The sequence below is a fragment of the Gallinula chloropus genome (genome assembly GCF_964237585.1).
Source record: "Gallinula chloropus genome assembly, chromosome: Z".
Lineage (NCBI taxonomy): Eukaryota > Metazoa > Chordata > Aves > Gruiformes > Rallidae > Gallinula > Gallinula chloropus.
In genome coordinates this window covers 59,471,720-59,494,384 of record NC_140089.1, presented here as the reverse complement: position 1 = coordinate 59,494,384, position 22,665 = coordinate 59,471,720, and the positions used below count along the sequence as shown (strand labels likewise).

The 22,665-nt window shown below is 37.5% G+C and overlaps 1 protein-coding gene across 1 annotated transcript in view; it reads right to left on the bottom strand.

The window, feature by feature from the left end:
- The window catches only part of GLIS3 (GLIS family zinc finger 3), a gene marked incomplete at both ends in the record, with an annotated part of 172,561 nt that overhangs the window by 124,967 nt on the left and 24,929 nt on the right, over positions 1-22,665 (bottom strand). The window contains 2 exon segments of the mRNA XM_084278078.1: positions 6,719-7,844; positions 12,810-13,011. Coding sequence (XP_084134204.1) covers positions 6,719-7,844; positions 12,810-13,011 — 1,328 coding nt within the window.

The following is a 22,665-nucleotide window of genomic DNA, read 5'->3' as shown; positions in this document are numbered from 1 at the left end:
TTTGTGAAGTTCTCCACAGAGAAGCATTAATTAAACCTCTGATCCTTAGGAAATCAGTGTAAATCACCTGAATTAAAGCCAACAGCGGATATACCTGTGTTTAAAACTGTTCCTCTTTTCTGAAGTAACATTGCAATGCACAGGATAATCTATTAAGTCTCTGGTATTCCCTCTGTTTCTCTCTTCTTTTCTTTAAAACAGATTCATGTTTTCCAGCAATGTTTTCTGTTTTGCAAGTGCATTTTCTGCTCTCCCATCAGATATTGTTTGACTTTTCTGTTAGTAAATAGGAAGCTTTATAATTAACTCACTTTATCCCTGATACAGGTCCAGCCATCAACCAAACAAGGATGCTGAAAATGCAAAGTTAATATTGGCAGAAAAGTGTAGAAGTTATCTAAAAAGATTTTGTGGCTTCGAGAATAATCCGGTTTCCAAATGCTTCACATAGATGTGTTCCAAAACCGCAACCGTAGCATTAGTCCCCTTGTTTTGAATTAAAACAATTTTCTAGTTTAAACCTCTAGTATTAACATAAACAAACAAAGAAACAAAAAATACCAACCTAACCTTTAAATTTTCTGCAACTGAAATTCTGGCAGATATAAAGTTTGGTTTGGGATTCTGCATTTCAAATAGATGAAATTTTAAGAAGTGACTTATTGTGGTGTTGGGGAGGTTTTTATTTATTTACCGTTTTGTACAGCAATTAAAAAGTCTCAAAAATGGTCTCTTAACATCATGGTACAGGAAATTAAAATAAATGAAATATAACCTTTGTTCCTATTCACAAAGAGGTAATAAGTTTACAAGCCTTTCCACAAAATATGAGGTTTTGTGCTTCATTGTTATTTCTGGGTACTTCACAGTCATGTTCTGGATTACAGTGAAATTAAAAATATGGCTGTTTGAAAAAGTTTATTAAAAATTGTCTTAAATTTTCTAAATAAGTCAAAAGGCAAGAAAAAGTGGTTCAAGTACTTTGTAGTAAAATAAAATTATTCATCAGAAGAATAAAATTAGAGGTTTCATGAACTTTTCTATAACATAAAATATGTGTCTCTGGTTATGATTTTTCACTTTCACCAGTTCTACATCTGCATGAAGAACAAAGTTTGTTTTGCATTTTTTAATGCATAAAGAAATGCTTTGATATTAAAGGTCAGTACTTTTGATTCCATAAGCATTCAGGTGCTTACTGAACTCAAGTAGAAGATGTGGATCTGAAGCAGCTACAGGAAAAACACATAATACATTTGGAATTATGGACGTATTATGTATTTTATACTGGAAGAACAGTACTAAAAAAGCATTAGTACTATTGCTGAGAGGTTAAGATTTATTCACTTGGGATAGATGCCATCTAAGGTGGTCACATGAGTTTGAGGTGTTTGTGTAGGCACACCCACAATTCATAATTTGTTTTTCCTTTAAACAGCTAAAACATCATAACCAAAACCAGTAGGTTACTAAGACTGCACAAAATTATGTAGCTAGGAGCTCTTAGCTTTTTGGTTGCAAATTAAAACTCTGAACACCATGATATATAGTCTAATTATCCATACACCACTGCTTTTTCTATGGTATTTCTGTTTCAGTTAGTTTACTAAATTAGTGAAAAAACAGGGAACACGCAACTATAAATAGTGTTTTCTAACTTCTAGCAACCTGATTCTAAATTACTGATTTTTTAGATGTTGTTAAAGACTAGATGCTCAATTGCTACTTTAGTATAGTGGAAAGTTCTTCTGCAAGCGTGAAAAAAATCCAATTTTTCTGTTTTGTCAAGACTGAAGTGCAATATAGGATATGATACAGGTCTTTCCTTATCATTAAAAACAGTGACGTGTACTGCACATAAAATACATAGTACATGCCATTTTTACAGAATGGATTTCTGGTTCTAGTATAAACAATCTAAAATGCCACCTTCCAAACTCATGTTCCTCAAAGAACACACACACATATCTATCTAAATACTCATGCTCACCCAAAGGTGTTTACTTGTATTTCAAAATAACATTATACAAGTGTTTCAAGTTTTATGATCTTTCTTTTTAACCATCCCTTCGGTTTTACATGTGTAGTAGACACTATGTTGTACATAATTTAAGATAGCTAGCAATTGTTAAATGGATGTTGCTTCAAATCTGACAGGAATATTGGCAGTTTAGTGGTTTAAATCACATCAAGCCTGACACACAGTAAAACAACAATATGACCGCTTAGGATCAGTATGCAGCTGTGATAAAAAGTGCTGTGTAGGTATTACTTACTATCCCATTCTTTAAAATACTAATGGCATTGTGCTGACCCATAGCTCATAATTTACAGAAAGCAAAAATGATGGAATTCAGTTTCAAAAGGGGAAGCATTCCCAATGTACCCTAAATGAATTTGCAAGGAGAAAGCCTGAAATTAATCTCCAGCAACATGCTGTTGCTATTTACACCCGGATAAATATATTAAGTTTATTATTTACATAGCATGATAATAAGGCTAATTAATTACCTCTTTTTGCAGTTGAACTTGAAAAAGTACAAAAAGGCTCGCTATAAAAGAATGAATACTGAGTTGGAAATTGATCAGCATTTGCCAATTGCTACTGTGGAGTTTCCACAGCTACCAGGAATTCTCTTTTTTTTTCCAATCCAGAGGAAAACTGAGAGAACCACAGATACCATTGTGTGGTAACTGCTGGCAAACTTTACAGATTTTATCCCAACCACTGGCATACCAACTGCTTCCATTTCAACATCAATTTTTCATTCACCTTTTTCTTCCTTAACTGTTCATAAAGAAATTTCAGAATAGACACTGTACATATATTACCATGTCATAAATAGGTTTGGCTTTTTTTAGTCTTTAAGCCAGGTAACTAAAAAAGATTAATTAATTCCTGATGCAGTAAGATGCTTTAATGAACATTAAGGAAGCCCAGTAAATTTTAAAAGCTATTAAATGAATTCCTATTCCACACGAGTCAACTTCAAGTGAGGCCTCTTGCATACAAGTACTCTTCAACTTCACAAACCTCTATGTAATAAAGCAAGGCCAAGTATGGTCACCATTACTTTGGCTTCCATATAAAATAAACTGCAGGACTCCATGAAATTCACACATTTAAAAATTAAAGTGCACTTTTTAGAACCAATCTTCTAAATAAGCAGGAATTGAAATATCATTCCATGATTTTTCAGTACACAGAGAAAGTATATCTGATCAAATTGCCCAGACATAATCTGAACATGCAGCTTCAGCCACAAATTCAAGGCTGAAAAAAACCAGCCTACTACACAGAAAAGCAACTGTATGAAACAAATCTATGAGGACCAGTATGCAACTGTTTTCCACTCCATCCATTGTACAGAGGGACATGCATGTTCTGAGTCTGTGATCTTAAGAATGCTTGACTTCAGTTGGGAAGATCATCACATATCTTTATGTGCTGCTATCTGATTAACACTCACCTTATAACACTTATCTTCCAGAATCAAAGACTGCTCACCCAGAACCAGAAGGAATTAATGAGTAGTGTATTGCTTGTAGCTATAGTCCATCACTTCAAAGTTTTGTTACATAGATAAATAGAAACTACTTCATATGTGCCAAAACAAATGCTGAGGTCAAAGGAATAAATAATCTGCTTGGGTCAGATTTTAACTAAAAGCACATGAAGTACTGCAGTCGTAGCTGCTCTTTGAGTCTCTTTTCAAATATATGACTTGATCACCACAGAGTGGTAACAGAGAAGAATAAAACAACTTTCTGAAGTTCAGCTTATAGTTATAGCTGTGCATCTGATTCTGCATCACCTGTACTGCTGTTACCATAATACAACTTAGAAATAACCCTGACCTTGTGTTAACAAAACTTTACAAAGCTGGGTGAACTACCACAGCAATTTGTAAAGGTGTACAACACAGCATGTAACAATACTCTTTGAACACTCAGTTGCACAGAAACAAGTACTGGATGATAAATATACTGACTAGGACCCATTGGAATATATGCTAATGAGAAGACTGTCTCTTGCAAAATGTTCAGAACCATCAATGCATACACTGTTCACACAATGTCACTAAGTGTGTGATGTCACTAAGGTTACTAGTGTAAATGGCTGCCTTGATGTCCTCATGCGTTACATTAAGACAGTTCCTCCCAAAGACCTATTACTTCTGCTACATTCTCTGTAGTAAATCTGTTTGGTTCCATAATAGATGTGTATTTGGCATTTTCCCCTCCCTGCTTGGTCTACCAGACTGCCTCTTATTGGTCTGCATAACTATTTTAGAGAAAGAGGTATCCTAGACATAGAAAATAATTTCTATAAAGACCAATAAAGATCATGAATTGATTGGCTTGATTTATCACTTAAATACATACATTCACAAAGATTTGGTGAAAAGTTTCAGATTTCTTTTGCACAAATTTTTTTTGTTTTTTGACAGAAATTATATTTCATGAACATCTTTGCCCGAATAGTTCTCCCTAATACCTCACTGAAGATCTCAGTTTAAAACCTTAAATTGTACTGATATGATTGTAAATTTCAGTGCTTGGTGAGAAAGGTAAGAGGTCTGGCTGAAGTACAGTTTCCTAAATGTACTTAGAAACTTCCAGACCATGGTACCTTGGCATTAGAAAACCAAGGGAGGTTTTTTCCAAATTCACACTATTTGTAAATGAAGAGAGCAGCAAGCTGTTTCACTGAAACGTTGCTCAGGAATGCCATTTCTGCGTGCTTGTCCCAAGAAAGGGGGTCTACGTTCCAGATTTACACCCACACTATGAGGGTTATCATGTCACCCTAAGCATTTCTACATTTCATTACACTTCTAAACATGAAAGCAAGATAAGCATGTGGCTGCTGCTTCTCATAGGAAGACTTCTTGGCACTATTAATCATACTTTTTAATGTTCATAAAAGCAATCACTCTTTGGGATGCTAATATAGACACCTCTCCTTTTTTCTGTGACACACCATGACTTGGCACACACTTCAGTTTAGGTTTAGTAATCTCAAAAGCATTATCATATGAAGTACCTTATTCTCTCAAAACATTAACATATTTGTCATCAGGGAATGATGATTCCTTCCAAGCTAAGCACTCCTCAGTTGAGGTCTCATATTCATGAGGTCACTGTGAGAATTCCTTGAAGACAGGTTGGGCAGAAAGAATAACATGCTACTAACATAATCCCCAGTATAACTGGATCCCTTACCATAATTCTCCTACTTTTTAGTTGGGTACATGCATAATCCTTTTTTCAGTGCTCTTTAACCACCCCTGCCCTCCTTCTTCATACTGTTCTCTGTCCTCACTCATCTGCTGATATCTGTCTCCAACTCTTTTTCTCCCATGTGTTATTTCCTTGAAAAATTACTTCCTCTACTCCTAATAATTTCTCCTTCTTTCTCCCCACAAAACTGACAAAGAATTCATGAGGAGTAACAAATTAGTGGTAAATTCTGATCCGAAATATTTGGACAGCAGAAAAGGGAATATTTAAAGAAAATACTCAGAGAGCAGAGATCTTGAGGTCAAGCTCTGGTATGACAAAACAGAAGGATAATGAGTTTCCCTAGTGTTGTGACACAACCTCTGCCCAGTCCTTTAAATTCAAGAGAAAAAATCTGGGATGATATCTGCTCTCCTTGACAGAGACTGGACAACTGAAGTAACAAAAGTGAAAGATTTCCACTTTCTACTGTACAAACACTTACATCATGGTAAAAAAATTATTCAGTTAGGCACACACTGAAAAAGACTTCTAGCACCAATTTATATTTTACAACATGTAAACATACTTTGTTTCAAGCAAATAATAATCAGCAATTATTCCTAGAAATTATGTATTCATTGTTTGTTAGATTATGTTGAGCACTGGAAACAGATGTGGTGAGGCTGCTTTCTGCTGATACTTATGCTACTGATGACAAACTAATTGTCATCCAATATACAAACTGTATGTGAGGCCAATCAAGAATTTGAATTACTAATGTTATAGATGTCTCACTGGGATCCAAACATAATTGTATTATGTATTCTAGTGTTTACCAGATCGATTGTTACCTCATGTGATCACATACATGTGAGACTGACTTGCAGTGACCCTAAGAAAACAGTATAAAACCTATGACTTTGGGGATTGAATGCTCACTGCTAGAATCTATGCACAGAGTTGTTATGAATTTTATTCCTACTGTATTCATGGAAACAGGGCTGTGGACCTGTTTGGGTTTGGTTTTTTTTTAGTGATGAAACAAATAGCTGCCTTAAAAAATACCCAACTCTTCTCAGTTTCTCATAGCAACATTGAGCAAGACCCTGAAAATTCCTGAAGTAAAAAATGAGCAATGTGATGGAAGAATATTTCATCATAAATCCTGCCATTTATTCTGCAGCACTTTTTCCACATGTATCCTTCATGCAGATAATTAAGTTTGGCTTTATGAAGGTCTACCATGTCACTGTTGCAGCAGTTTATGAATACAGAAGACAAATTTTTGTCTATTCCTGTCTGTCGGTACATACCAAACTAAACAATACCTTACCTTTCTGTCTATATGTAAGGATGGAGAAGACATTCATTTTCACATACTAGTTTAAAAAGCACATCATTAAGTAGGAAAAACAAAGGCAAAATTACATCTTCTCTATATTCTCATGAGTAAAAGACAGCAATTTATTGTTGAGACAGAATTCGGACTTACTGTGCATTTGTTTGGCTTCTCTCCTGAGTGGACTCTCATGTGAATCAGCAGTTTGTAACGGGCATTAAAAGGCTTGTATCTTCGTGGGCACCCTGCCCAGAAGCAAGTGAAGTCCTCTCCCTTCCTCTGGTCTATATGGATTTTCTCTATGTGCCGCACAAGTTCCTCTTGCTGGTCATAGAGTGCACCACAGTCAACCCAGCGACAGCCATGCTTGCCATTGAAAACATCTGGCTCACCATCTTCATCAAATAGGGAGTCCGGGGCAGAATGAGGCACGGGCAGTGGATGAATAGGACAGGGGAGGCTGTGTGGATGCCGGTGCTGGTAAGCATGATATGGTGGAGGTGGTCCTTGTGGAGAAGGCAGTGGCAACAAGGGTGGAGGAGGCAAGTCAATCGCACGGCTTGAGAAGTCATTGAGGCTTTCATTCTTCAGGACACCTACCGTCTGGTTGTCCATGCGTGGCACACCCTGCTGGATCATCATGTTACTTGTGGCAGCCATCTGCAAGCTGGCTTGCTCCAGCTGCTGCATTCGTTGGTACTCACCAGCCCCATTCTCAGTGTACCCTGGAAAGGTGACATTGCCATTAGCCATGGGAGGGCCTTTCTGGGCAGTTGGAATAGAGCAGTTTTGGGGTATACAGCTTCCTCTCACTCCCAAAAAATGTCCATAGACCTCAGGCTGTGGGGAGACGTTTGCTGGTGATGTCCTGGAACTGTTGATGTAGGCCACCAGAGAGGTTGGGGATGTACGGATGATTGTATTGAAGTCAATCCCAATGCCATCAGACAGAGGAGATAAAGTGAGTGCTCTCTTTTTGGAGAGGCCTGATTGAGACCAGACTGAGGACTGGTGAGAACTTGAGTAAGGGGAATGCTTATTTTCCATGCCATGTAAGTAGGATGGTACTGAGTTAGAGACACAGTTACTGGACATAGATGTTCCAGGTGAAAAATTTAGTAAGTCCCCCAGCTCACTGCCATTTTGTAAACCTTGGTCAGGAGGAACAGAAGGAAGTGTCGTGTACCCATGAGACCAGTCTTCCTTAACACTTAAAGTGGACTGACTTTCTGACAAGTTTAATGTCGTAGAGTTCAGAGACTCACCTGACAAGAGTGACCTGGAATAAAGGTACAATAAAGTAAGTAAGCCAATTAAGAGTTGGGCAGTTGTTCTTATGTCTTCACAGAAGTATAAAATTAAAGAAAGGCTACATGCAAGAAAAGTTCTTCCTATTCAAAATACTCAACTTTAGCACTCTCATTGTACCAGCAGGCACATACAGATAACACATATGTAACAAGGTCACTTAGGAAAACAAATTTAAAACTTCAAGATTTTTGAAAACTATTGCTGTAGAGGTTTTTGATAAATCACTGCAGAAACCAATGCAAATTTTTTCAACTGTGGTGTAAATATGCTTGGGCTTCTGAGCCAAAGCATTATGCTCCTGCCTTGTATGGAACTCATATTGATTGAGATAACTATTCTTTTTGCTGGCAAAGAATGGGAAGAAAACTGATTAAAAAGAATAAATATTTAACCTGAATGACTTTGCCAACTGTAATGCATAAAACCAGATAATATCTAACTTTACAAAACAAACACAATAAATGAATAATGTAGCAGAACTGGTTGAAGTGGTTCACTCAGTTTTGGTTTGATGATGTATCTGCCTTCAAGTCAGAAATCAGATTTTTTCACAAGTGTAATTTTGCTGTTATCACTGGGTTTTCACAGAAATATTACTATGAAACCTGTCTGTGCTGCAAACACAGCAGCTTTTAACAATACTGTTTTCTACAGAAAGGTATAAAAATTAAATACAAGGACTTCAGGGTCCCTGATTCATGGGTGCAATGGGTTCATACGTAGAGGCCAAATGGATTTATGTCTTTATGTTTCCAGCTCACATCTTGTCTTGCATTTGCTGACAGACAGTGGTGCTATCAGTATATTAATATCTACTTTTAAGAGTTTCTAACAGTAGAAAGAGTCAGGTATCTAAATAAACCTGATGATCTCAAAGACACAGAAGCCTCTGCATCTTTTGTTTTGGGGCTTAATTCCTGGACTTATTATTTTCACAATATACTTTTGAAAAAAACCCAGCATTTCAATGGTGCAATAAGTACATAGGCAATTTAGTTTCTCTTCTAAATCTAAAATACATTTTGTTAAGGTGGACAATTCAATAACTGCTTCTCAGCTTCTCACATAAAAAAATAGACAGTAATGCCTCCTGTCATACAAAAACTTCAGGAGGTCAAATTAAGTCAAAAAAAGACAGCTAAGTTAACATGTGCCTTATCTACCAGGTATTGAAAAATACTTCTTAAAGCTAAGTAAACAGTATATGAAATATTTACATGCAATGTACCAAAGGAACTGTCATGTACACAAGGAATACTGTATACTTATCTACAAAGTTAAGTTCCTATAGTCAATTATTTACATTTATTTTACTGCATGGTATTATATTGCTACAGACTTCAAATTTCTAAAAGATGAAGTATGCACCATAAAGAAAATTTTAAAAACAAACCTCATCTCTTTTTCAACAGTTACAACAAGTACCTTTGAGAATGCACTTCTACCTATTCAACTTGCTTCTTTTTTATTATTTTAATATGGAAGGAAGCTTTGATGTCTACTCGGGGAAGCAATATTGCAGTTGCTTTTGAGTTCTGCAGAACTTTCTTACAGACTTCAGGAAACACAAAACCAGGTGGCAGGTCTGTGAAAGCTCACAGCGGCACCCTATGTCTGCACCACAGCCCTACTGCAGTGACTGCAGCTTTGGCAGAGTCCTTCAAGATCAAAACCCAGCCATTGACAGAGTTGGTGCTCAGAGAACCATGGCTGCCACTTCAGCCTCTTTTTGCTTTGGAGGGAAGCTTGGCACAGGCTGAATGAGAGAGAACACAGTTTGCAGATGCCACATCTGTACACTGAGAGAGCTCATATAGAGCAAAAATGTATCTTTAAGTATCACCGAGTGTTGCTGTGGTGACCTATAAGATAGATGGGTCATTTGTTCAAGATCTTGATTTTATAATGGATGGTTGATTTGGTATATCAGAATAAGAAGCATCCTGTACAGACAGAATGTCAGTATAGGATGCTGTTACAGAGGTTATGTTATTCCATTGGGGTTACAATGGCACTTTCAGAACAGAGTACTGAATATAATCACAATTAACATGTTGAATACAATTTGCACTGAGAGAAAGGAGAAAATGGGACTGCTACACCAGCTCATCCTTGTGTAAGATTCAGATCAGAGGGGATAATAATTTGGGGAGAAAATATATATATATTCAGGCTGTTGGGTCTACTATCAGTGGGCTTTTTTAAAGCACACTTCATCATAGGGCAGTTAAATCAAGTTAATGTGCTGTGATACCAAATAGAGATCCGCAGTCTTCATCAGAGCAAGAAAAGTAAGTAAGGTTTGATTTTTCCATCCTACGCTATCTGGAAAATATAAATAGGTGATTTTATGCCCCTTTGATTATTTACATTTTAATTTTATCCTTTGTAAGTAGGGGGGAAAAATCCTGTATCAATATAAGTCTATTTTTGTAATGTCAAGAATTTTAATGAGACACATAGTCATTCAAAAGGTTACCAATGCCTAGCACAGAGGAACATACCCATCAGTGAAGCTGAAGAAAAGCTGCATTTTTAAAGTCTCGTAACAAGATAAAATTGAAAACACTTTCAAGTATGCAATAAGAGACAGATAATCTGAAATTTAGTTCTTACTTAAGCCTAAATTCAAAAGTAACAAAGATTTCAGCTCCCAAAACAATGTCTTTAAAATCCAGCCCATACTATAACTAAGTAGTTTTCTGGGGGACAATAAATACACCTAAAATGAGAAAGACAGACCACCAAGTCAGATTCTCAGATGGTGTTTATTGAGATGTCTGTTTATTGCCATCTAAACCAACCTGATTTTTGCCAGATCTTTTATGAATATTTCTAAGAGATCCCTGCAAGTACTATCTATTCTCCCTCTGTGTACAGGGGCCAGAGAGTACAGCATAACCATGAACCTTAGGCATAACACAGAAGAGCAAAAATTATGTTTTCTTATCTTTTTGCATGGCTTTCTGTTTTACTAGCCAAGAACCCTTTGCTCCTCTCAAGGTCCTTTTCTGACTTGTATCCAAGTAAATGGCAGTATTACATCTGGCTTCACAAAGCACAACTGAATAATCTGAAAAAAATTTGGGGAAACTCTCAAAAAAGATAGGGAAGTTATTATCCTCCATGGTCTCTGTACCAAAATCTGATGCTATCAGTAGCAAAACTCCAATTATGCTAACATTTTTTCCAACTTCCATCAGTAAAATCAAGACAAGTCATTCGGTTTGGGTTAATTCAGCAAATAACCTGGTTTGGATTGTGCTGCCAGAGCTCATTTCATGACGCCTGAGAGATACAATCCAGTGAAGACACTCAGCCCATGAATTCATCTCTAGGCAACCAGTTTAAGCTAATGTGGTTTATTGCTGAAGAGATTAAAAAAACCTGAACTGCCCAACAGTGTTTCAACAATCTGTGAATTAAAATCTGTTTTGCCCTATAAAATAACAATTTGAGGGAAAAATTGCTGAAATAGACAGTCTTTGTGTGACAAACTGATTTTATAACAACTTAATTGATAAATCATTAAAAGATACTCCAGGGATACTAGAGCCTCAATTCTATCAGAGTTTCAACTTCAGTTTACCCTTAGTAAATGTTTCTTTAAAATAAAAACAAAACCAAACATGTCTAACCCAGTAGTGACAGTACACACAACCACACATTGAGAGAAAAATGTCTGGAATCACACAGGCACACCTAAAATTTATTAAGCAAGTAATAATTACTTAATGATATTTTTAGATCACCAGTTCTGTTCTATTCGCAAAGACAGGTATCTGAATTTGTCATCTGTCAACATCTTAGCACTGAATGTTTTATCCTGATGTGTTTACACAGGAAGCCTAATTATTTTTCCAAATTGTCCTAGGGGACTCTGTCTTCTCAAGTGAAGTGACATACATGTCACAGTCTATCTTACAGTAAAGCGAAGTTTTCTTCCAGTTATATACTACCAACTTGAATTATTTCCAAATTGTTCGATGGCTTGTAAGAAAGTGATACAGTAAAATGTAAACTGTTTGGGAAAGCAAAGGCTCTTGTGACCTTTTGTAAATATGAACAGTTACATTTCAACTCAGAGGGCAACTGTTGCACAACTCACATCTACAAAAGTGGGAAGTAGCTTTGAAATAATACACTGGAATGTTTTCTCACTGTATGTGTAAACAATAACCAGGGATGTACTTCACGTATTTGTACAGAGGTTGTCATATACCTATTTTTCCTTCTCTCATATTTTTTAATACCTGCAGACACCATGTCAAAAGTAATTTATGCATTTAAAAATGAATTAACAAACAATTATCTCTGGTTTAGGAAACATTTACAGGGAGAAGCCAGAGTTTATATTAAACTACCACCAGAGCTGGGAAAAAGGACAAGTTTTCAGGGACACAAGTGTAACACAAATAAAGTTAACTAGTGGCTCAGTGCACACTGGAAAAAATTGATCTGATTAACTTAATTATGTAACAAATTAATTTGAAAACAAAGATATTTGATGAGAAGAGAGCATCATTAGAAAACATTTTGACTGACATTAGTGTTACTTGATAGGCACCAACATAACACTCTTAGCATTATGATAAGGCTAAAACAGGTCACTGCCCCTACAGATGTAATGTGGACTATTTCTGCTTTCATCCTCTGTAAAATTTCATGTCCTTAATACAAAAATACAGTAAAAATCTTTATTTAACAAAAAAAACCCCTATCAAACATTGAACATGTGAGGCCAAATTTCACCCACAATTTGAATGATCTGCACAGTATGACTACAGCTGATGTGAATTAAATTAAATTGTGTTGAATTAAATTTCCGATGATTTAGGCCACTTTAATTATCAAAAAGGTTGCATTTGAAGTACAGAAGAAATAAAACACCCTCTTTTAAAGTATTGAATATTAAAAAAAAAAAAGTGAAGACCTTGTATCTGATGGAGAAGCACTCAGGCTAGAAGCATCCATAGACCTCTGCAAACTAGGGCTGATCTGGTTGCATGCTGTTGAAACCGGATTGCCAGGTGGTGAAACAGATCCCAGCTGATGAACTGTCATGGGACTACTGGTTACTGCGTTGCAGCTGCCTTTTTCAGTGGGCTTGCATTGCAGTCCATAAAAAAGACCTCCTAAAAATAAACAAGGCAGATTTAGTATTCATCTCCCATGAACCTATAATGAGGCTACAGAATCACATCAGTTTGCAAAGCAGGAAAAGTGACTATAATTCAGTATGATTATGAAAATGAGGGTGAAACAGGGGACCAACACAAGGATTTTGCAAACTCCTCCAAACACACAAAGCAAAATCATGAAGGGCAGTTAAGAAATTATGCACGTTTAAAATGTGTGCTGAGTTACAATAACCACCAAGTGGATAAATACCAGAAAAAACACCACTGGAAAAGTCCAGGTAAAAGTGCAGCCCTTTGCTGATGGACAGCCAAGCCATAAGCTTTCGCTGAAGGAGGGAAGAGAGAACCCCAGGAGGCTGCAGAAAAACAACTGTGCGTTAAATCCTACCAAACCTCAAAGCTTCAAGCCATTGCAAGCTCTTCCAACACTTCTACCACAAGCCATCCAAAAAAGTAAGGAGACTGTAGGTAAGCATTCAAATTGCAACCCCTGCAAGAGGTCTGGTGTGCTGAAGGGCACTGACAGCAGTTTCCCAGGCAGGAGTGAGTTACAGCTGGAACTCAGCATTCCTCAGAGGTCTGTGGAAAGGAATTTGAGCTGGGCCAATCAGAGGAGCATTCTGCACTTCCTTTAAAAGGCCACAATCTGCTCTTAATCACTGTTGCCATGACTCAAATTGATGGCTGCTGCACAGTAACATGAGATCATTACAGTGGTGGCTGGCAAGTGACACAACTCTGCAAAATGCTCTGTGAATTTTGTGTTCTCATTTAGGTCACAGATGGTGGTTTACAAGATCCCCTTCATTAAAACACGTCAAGATTAAAAAGTAAAAATGTAGGTCGCAATATGGAAGTTGTTGGATATCTAGCAACTTTTCATCACAGTTGGAAATTAATAATTAGATGATTCACATTTCTAGATGCTTCCCCATGTTCAGAGTACTCGCTATAGCAGTATAACAACATCAAGACAAATAGTGACACGTACTTCAATTATAACTATTTTACAAATTTAATCTACTTTTGACTTGGCTGTACTACTCACATACTAGTTTTTCTCTAGTATATTCAAATGGGTTGTGATCTTCACAAAGAAGTACATTAAGGCATTTATGAGCCTCAAAGTCATAGGAAGAAAATCCAAGTCCTACAGTGTCCAGCAGATCAAATAGGATTATCTTAAAAACTTGCATTTCACCCATGAAATCTCAAATTATAGCTTTTTAAAAAGAAATAAGAAGGTAACATGTCTGAAAAGAAGGACTTGTGGGTGATATGAGGGTTGGAAGCCATCTTGGGCATAGCAATCACAAAATGATAGAGTTCTTGATTCTTGAAGAAGTAAGGAGAGGGATGGGATCAGCAGAACTGAACCTTGGACTTCTGGACAGCAAACATTGGCCTGTTTAGGAGTCTACTTGGTGGAGTTCCTTGGGAGGAAGTCCTGAAGGGCAAAAGGAGCTCAGGAAGACTGGACACTCAAGAAGGAAATCTTGAAGACACAGGAACAGGCTGTCCCTATGTGCCAAAAGATAAGAAAAGGAAGAAAACCAATCTGGCTTAACAAAGAGTTTTGGCTGGAAGTCAGGAAAAAAAAGGAAACTTTATGGCCTTTGGAAGAAAGGACAAGCAACTGAGAGGAATACAAAAAATGTTAGGCTATGCAGCAAGAAAATTAGATGGGCCAAAACCTAGCTAGAACTTAATCTGACTGCTGCTATGAAAAACAGTAACATATTTCTATATATACATTAGCAACAAAGGGAGGGCTAAGGAGAATCTCCATTGGATGTGACAAAGGATGAGGTACTTAACAGCTGCTTTGCCTGTCTTCAGCAGTAGGACCAGTTTTTCTCAGCCCCCTGAGCTGGAAGACAGGGATGGGGAGGCGAATGGAGCTCCCAAGGGGAAATGGTTAGTGACCTGATAAACCACTTAGATACACATAAGTCTACAGGGCTGGGTGATATTGATCCAAGTGTGTGTGTTCACCAAGCTGCTTTGCATCACTTATCAGCAGTCCTGGCTAACCAGGGAGGTTCCAGTTGACTGGAGGTTAGCCAATGTGACACCCATCTGTAAGAAATGCTGGAAGTAGGACCCAGGGAACTACAGCTCTGTCAGTCTGACCTTGGTGGCAGGGAAGGTTATGAAGCAAATAATCTTCAGTATCATCATGGAGCACATACAGGACAACCAGGCAATGAAAACCAGTCAGCAGGGGTTTATGAAAAGCTGGTCCTGCTTGACTAACCTGATCTCCTTCTCAAACAAGATGAGGGAAAGGTTGTACATGCTGTGTACCTGGACCTCAGTAAATCCTTTGACATTTTTCCCCACAGCATTCTCCTGGAAAACTGGCTACATACGGCTTGGACAGGCATATGCTTCCCTTGGTAAAAAACTGGCTGGATGGCCAGGACCAAAGAACTGTGGTGAATGGAGTTAAATCCACTTGGTGGCTGGTCACAAGTGGTGTTCTCCAGGGCTTAATATTGGCACCAGTTCTCTTTAGTATCTTTATTAGTCATCTGGATGGGGGGACCAAGTACGCTGTCAGTAGTTTTGCAGATGACACCAAGCTGCGTGAAAATGTTGATCCACTGGAGGGCAGGAAGGCTCTACAGACTTGAGTGATGGGTCCACTGTATGAGGTCAACAAGGCTCAGTGCTGGGCCTGGGGTTACAATAATCCCATAAAATGCTACAGGCTTGGGGAAGAGTGGCTGCAAAGCTGTCTAGCAGTAAAGGACCTAGTGAAGAATTGGTCAACAGCTGGTTGTATATGAACAGAAGTGTACCCAGGTAGCCAAGAAAGCTGATGGTATCCTGGTTTGTATCAGAAATACTGTGGCCAGCAGGACTAGGGAAGTGATCATCCCCCTGTACTCAGCACTGGCAAAGGTCACACCTTCATTTTGGGCCTCACTACAGAAAGACATTGAGGTGCTGAAGCATGTCTAAAGAAGTGCAATGAAGCCAGTGAGGGGTGTAGAGCAGACGTCTTACAAGGAGCATCTGAGAATACTAGGGTTGTTCAGCCTGGAGAAAAGCAGGCTGAGAGACCTTACTGCTCTCTACAACTACGTGAAAGGAGGTTGTAGCAAGGTGGGTACTGGTCTTTTTTTCCCAATTAATAAATAGGATAAGAGGAAATAGCCTCAAGTTGTGCTGGGGAAGGTTTAGATTAGATATTATGAAACATTTCTTCACTGAAAGGGTTGTCAAACAGTGGAACAGAGTTCCCAGGGAAGCAGTTGAGTCACCATCTCTAGAGGCGTTTAAAACACATATAGATGTGGTGCTAAGGGGTATTGTTTAATGGTGAACTCAGCAGCACTAACAGTTAGACTTGATGATCTTAAGGGTCTTTTCCAAAACAATTCTATGTTTAATCCTGTTTCAAAGGACTGTGTCTTCTTTTCAAATTATTCTTCTTCTTTTCGACTAATTAGTAATATCTTACATCTGTCAGAGAAGCATATACATGAGACTGAGTCCACTGGGATCCTAAGTGCTTTGTAAATTCATATACACATGTTGCATGTTGATTACATGACCCATCACCAAAATGTACTCCTTGGGATGAAATATGGCAGCCATATTTCAAAAACACGTTGCTACTACTTTGAAATGTAAGTGAAAAATGCAATAATCTGGCTGAAAATTCAAGGGTAAGGAAAGAAGAAAATATTTAATAACCCATCCCAAAATGTAACTCTAAGGACCAGAAATTTCCAAAGATAAATTTGTAAGAATTCCTTCTACTGCACTCAACTCTATTATGGGTACAAAAAAAACCCCAACCCTTTTAGCTCTGTAGGATTACAGTCTGCTCTCACTAAAGATGTCAAATTAAATTAAGAGTAAGAGAAGACATTTTATTTTCTTTCCTGTGAAGTAGCTGTTAGTTTGAACTCACTAAAGTTGAAACAGCGTGCTACTCAGCAGGTTTTTTTATAACATTCCAGAATGTTAAAATGGAACCAGACAGCAAAAAATAGGCAAAAAGCCTAAATTGCCCTTGGGAATAAAATGCATGCTGCTCTTTGTAACAAAAAACTGGATAGTTTAAAATGTGACACATTCACATCATACAAAATACATAATACTACATAATACACATAAGTATATTGCGTATGTTCTGACGGCTATTTTTTAGGAAAGTGTCTTTACTATGTAGAACCAAAGACTTTTTGTACCAAAGGATATAAAAGACAGGGAAGTATGCTATAATAGCATTTAAAAAATCCAACTAGGTTTGACACTGAAACATAGTTGCAATGCTTGTAGAGCACTTTGTATATATTCTACTTAATAAGATACAAACCTATTCTTTAGCATTGAGAAAAACAGTTCTACTGTGAAAACATACCAAAGATACTGATTCTTCCCTGGATGACACCATAAGGCCCTTCATCCATAAGCCACTTACAACAAATTTAAACCAGTAAAATCTGTTTTACCATATCCAGGAAATCAAGGGCTGCACACCTGTAAGATTGTCATTACAGACAGACCAGATGTTGGTTCAAATACTCACCTGCAACTACACAGTGAAATTACTATTTATACGTTATTAGACCTGAGCTGCTAGGAATAATAGAATAGAAGCTGCTTGGAAAAAAAAATTAAAAACCAACCCCCAAAGCAAAACCAGAAAAGGGATTAGTGGCAATTGCTGCTATGGGGGAAAATGACAATTTTTCCACTTAAAATGCAGGGGGGTGAGGAGAGAGAGTTTATCAAGAACTATGCCACCATCAGCTCCCACTGTTGAATGAGACTGTAAAGTAGAAGACTACTGCTGTGAAAAGTGAAGCTTGAACACTTTATCCACTGTTTCATACAGGTGTAAATGTGCCCAAAGACCACCAACAGTACCTAATTTGTGCCCCGCAGGTCACTGAGCACTATTAATTTGGTCTGAATCAGGCATGAGTATACAATCACAAGTCTGCTGAGCTAAGTCAGAGCACAAGACAGGAAGCTTATGCTGACACTGAGCTAGTTGCAGGAGTACAGACCATATCTGATACAGCACAAAAGGTAATGGGTGCAGCATGAACATCTGACCTGGCATTAGCCTGCTGCTAAAAGGCAAACTGTCAGAAAATGTGTTCAAAAGTGCTGAATAAGTATGAACTGGCAGAATTACTATGTCCCACATCAGCATTTGGCACCACATACTCACAATTGCAATAGGAGCCCTTGGTCCATGTTTGCTGCAACACTGGCCCAAAGTTTGAAAATTTCTCACAGTGAAAGAAAACTAGAAATTCCTTAGTATCTTGAAGCCACATCAGCTGATATAAATGGGAACCTCTTTGGAGGACATCAGTGGGTTCTGAATGAGGCTGTAGATTCTCAGAAAAGCAAGAGAAGCAATTTCCTGTGTTACATACTAAAATATTAATCAGGACATAATACAATAAAGGCAAGATTAGTTTAAGAGGTGGAATCAATCCTGACCCAGCCCACAGGAAAAGCTATGGTTGAACAGTTTGTCATTTATTCCAAATAAACCTATTACACATAAATCAAAATTGGACTTTATCAATAACTAATAGTTAACATGTATAAACAGTAAAAATATTTTATAGAAATATTTTAATTAATTCACTTTCTCATTCATTGCTTGCTTATTTTCCCTGTTTATTTTCTATAGCTTGTTAATAGTTAAGCCTCACTTATCCTTGACATGCAAAAATATTTCACTACAGTCTTCTAAGGAACACTTAAAGAATACAGAAAAAATCGAATACTCTAATGTAGGTACACTGAATTTCAGATGAGTGTCTTAATTTACATCACTATCATACTTTTTGGATGCAGAGTGCAAACTATTTCCATTTAAACACATTTTATCACATTTGACATCTCCAAGTCAAGAGTAGTATAGTGGCATGTTAGTTTTGTCAAGTAAACTGTTTCCCATGTTTCCCATGTATAAATGATAACAAAAACATGTGATGATAACAGTAAAACCAGTTTTTAATTATTTGGTGTTTGGAAACACAAAACATACCATATATGTAACACCAGATCAAATACCTTCATCTCTTAGATAAATAAATTCTCAGTAACTGAATTAATCAGTATGAAAGAAAGCTATTAACATTATCTGAAAATTCTGTCCTGTTTTTACTGTTAGAATAACTGAAAAATCTGTCCTGTTGTTACTGTTAGAATAACATCTAGAAATAAAAAAAATGCAGCAAAGGAGCAAAAGGTAATTTCCCTACAGGATTTTCTGTCTGTTGAAAAACAGTAATTAAGAGCTTTGGGAACAGTTGGTTCTAGTACTTCCCTTGTACTCGACTTCCAGTCTGGTTTACGTGGGTTTTATATCCACTAAAAGGAGAAAAGGCTACACCCGAGAAAGCATATTATAAGACAATAAATACTATAGAGGACAGAGACCAAAGCAGTAAGCAGGACTGTGTCAATACATACTTCACATAAATTAGGCATAAATCACCAAGGCCTTTTCAAAACAAATTGGGTCTTTTTCCTCAACACGGTAAATCATCCGGATGTTGCAGCCCCCAGCTGCATCTTTGCTGCGTGTCACCAAATATGGAAGGTTGTTGGCACCCTAGTTGGAGGGGTCCACAATAGCTGCTGATTGAACAAACCTCAAAGGTTTGCTTGCAAAACTTGTTTTCAGATAGGAAATATCCAGATACTTGTCACCTTGGGACTGCCAGACCTTTCAGGGTTCCCCTTCCCCTAGTGAGTTAGCACTTGTATGATCATTTGTCCTCAAACACAATGGCCACTTTTCTATTATTTCTACATCCAGCTCTGCCTATATCCAGAGTCATCAGCCAACTATGTAGACAATCAGCTGCAGGGTAGTGAATACCCCTTGAAACCCTCTTTAAGTATGTTAAACTGAAGTTTCGACCGGGGGGGGGGGGGGGGGGGGGGCGGGGGAGGAATCGGTGGTTGGGGGTAGGGGGGAAGGTATAATGAACTACACAAAAATTCAGACAAAATTACATTAGGTATGATCAATTTTGAAGGGCATGCAATCTGGAATTTTTCAGGGTACAAGAATATTGCCAAAATATGGCCAAAAATGTTGCCAAATTAGAATCTTATTGCAAGTCTTCTGAAATATAGTAGTTTCTCAACTACTTTACACTACGCAGACACTGCACGTAAGTGAAACAGTGTTTCTTGGCCTTTAAGATTTGAAAAAGTCAAGGCTTTGTTGTTCGAGAGAAAATTCTGAAACCAAAACCCTAAAAGCTCGCTGTTTTTGACTTCATGGTTATGATGTTATCTCATTATTCTATTAACACTTACAATTAACAATGCTCTGTTAGAAATTTCCTCCAAAGCCTCTGGCAGTGTCCACTCTGAACAGTGAGTTAGACAGGCCATTAATCTGACTAGTACTGCCAATTCCCATGCTGTTAACCATTTGCAGTGACTTGTATCGTCACAACCAGGAATAATAAACTGGAGGAAATAGACCACATTGTATTATGAGAAAATATTATGTATGCATTTTAAAAGCCTTCCATGCTTTGAATCTCGGAAAGGCAGTTTCTTCACTATCAGAGTGTGCTTGGTAAATAGGCTTGCGCTAATTTCCAGTGCTATTTGCCATTCATTGTATGAAGTAACCAAGCATGTACTTTGAGCAACTCTACTGCAAGACAAAAGAGCCTAACAAAGCACCAGGAAAAACAATGTCTCCCTTCAAGTGGAATCAAGGTAAAAATTATCCAGAACTGACCAGTGAAAACAATACCTCACAGGTGATTAACTCAGCTGGTTTAAAGCAGACAGCAATGAGATCACCTACTTCTACGGAACACTTTAACCACTAAATCTAAACAAATGAAAACAGTGCTCTTGTAATGACTAAACTAAGAATATATTAAGAAACAGGTTCAGGAAACTGCCAGGAGAAAACTCACACTGTAAACTAAAGATTTTCAATTAGATTTGCAGACATTTATAGTATCTTGTATTAATTTTGAATCAGTTGTATTTATATGAGGAAGGACTCACACTTATTAAAAAAAACTTTTGAAAGTTACTTAAGTTACTTTGGTTTTTTATTTTGCATAAAAAGTAAGAAGCTATCAGTTAACCACTGCACAGACCAGTAAATGTTTAACTGAACTAAAATAAAAATGTTTTAGCTGCAATGAGTAACTCTTTATTTGTTATCAGTGACTTTACATGACTTCTGCTTTCGTCCTTGTCAGAATAATACACTTCTACTGCAGAAAACACAGAGCTCTACATCTTTGGGTTATGCTACCACTCCTCTATAATACAGTAACTCATACTGGCTTCTGGCAAGTTTCTATCTACAAAACAGCCTGACCACTTAGCGTGTATTTCTGAAAAAAATAATGCACTGAACAAGCCTCACAGTATTCTCAAATATCCCCTGTAATGTAATGTATTACTGTACTGGTATATTAATGTATATGGTAACTAACATAAGCTGAAAAACCCTCCAACACTTTCCTGTTTTAAATATCAATATTGGCCAGCTCCTTAAAACACAATACAGTGAAAAAAAAAAAAATTTAAAAGAACAAAAGAAACATGGAATTGGTTATAATACCTTTCAGTTCCAGTGCCACTGAGAAATTACCATTTGAATCTGACCTAAGTGAACACAGAACATACATCTGAATACATGTAAGCATACTAACTTATTTCAACTAACTTGCAAGTGGTATTACTTCAGGGGCATGTAAAGGAATAATATTGTTATAACTTCCTCATACATTATTAATGGTAGGACTTAAATGAGAACTGTAGGGAAACACTTTGCCCTCTAAACAATGTTGCATTCAGCTGCAAAATAAATGGATCGATTCCGGTAGTGTGGTTGGAATACTTCTTTGCTGATACCACCTGACTGCAATGCAGAACTAGTTGGCTGACTAGGGACGGGAAATAAGAAAAATAATTCTGTGGACTCTGTTACACTTCATTTCCCAAAACAAGTTCTGCACTGTTCAACTTTCACTGAATATTTGTGCTTTTCTTCATGTTAAAAATACATAATTTCCCAGTAATTCCGGCAAATTTTCCTCAATTTTAATTAAAAAGACACTGAGATCAGATAATTTCTGTTATCTCAATATCCTTAGTGTTTTAGAAAATACCACGTAGGAACTTTACTATCTGTAACCACGGGCATATGCAGATCCATTACTGTAAAGACCTTACTGTTCCATGTACTAAAGCAAAGCAGCATAGCAATGTACACCCGGTTCACATGATAATTTCAGATTTCTTGCTGTGTTCATTGGACTACTACCTAACATGGAGGCAGTCTGCATTGTACACACTTCATACTCACTTCTCCTGTCAGCCTGCTCATATGGGCAAGAGTGCTGGGAAGAAAGAAATAGATCCCTTCCTTCCTCAGGGACCCAGGCAAAGGGAAGGTCTTTTGCCTCCTCCATCCACTTAGACATAGGAATGCTATCTCAATCCACAAGTGTACCACAAGTACGCAAGAGTAAAGGGATAGACTCTCAGCAGGTTTAGGCTGCCTTAACTATAGTGGTCTGTGACAATATCACTCTAGTAAACCTGCCCTGCTGTATCCTGAGCAGGAGTACTAAGCAGATGCTAGAAGAGCAAGGACATTGCTTTCTA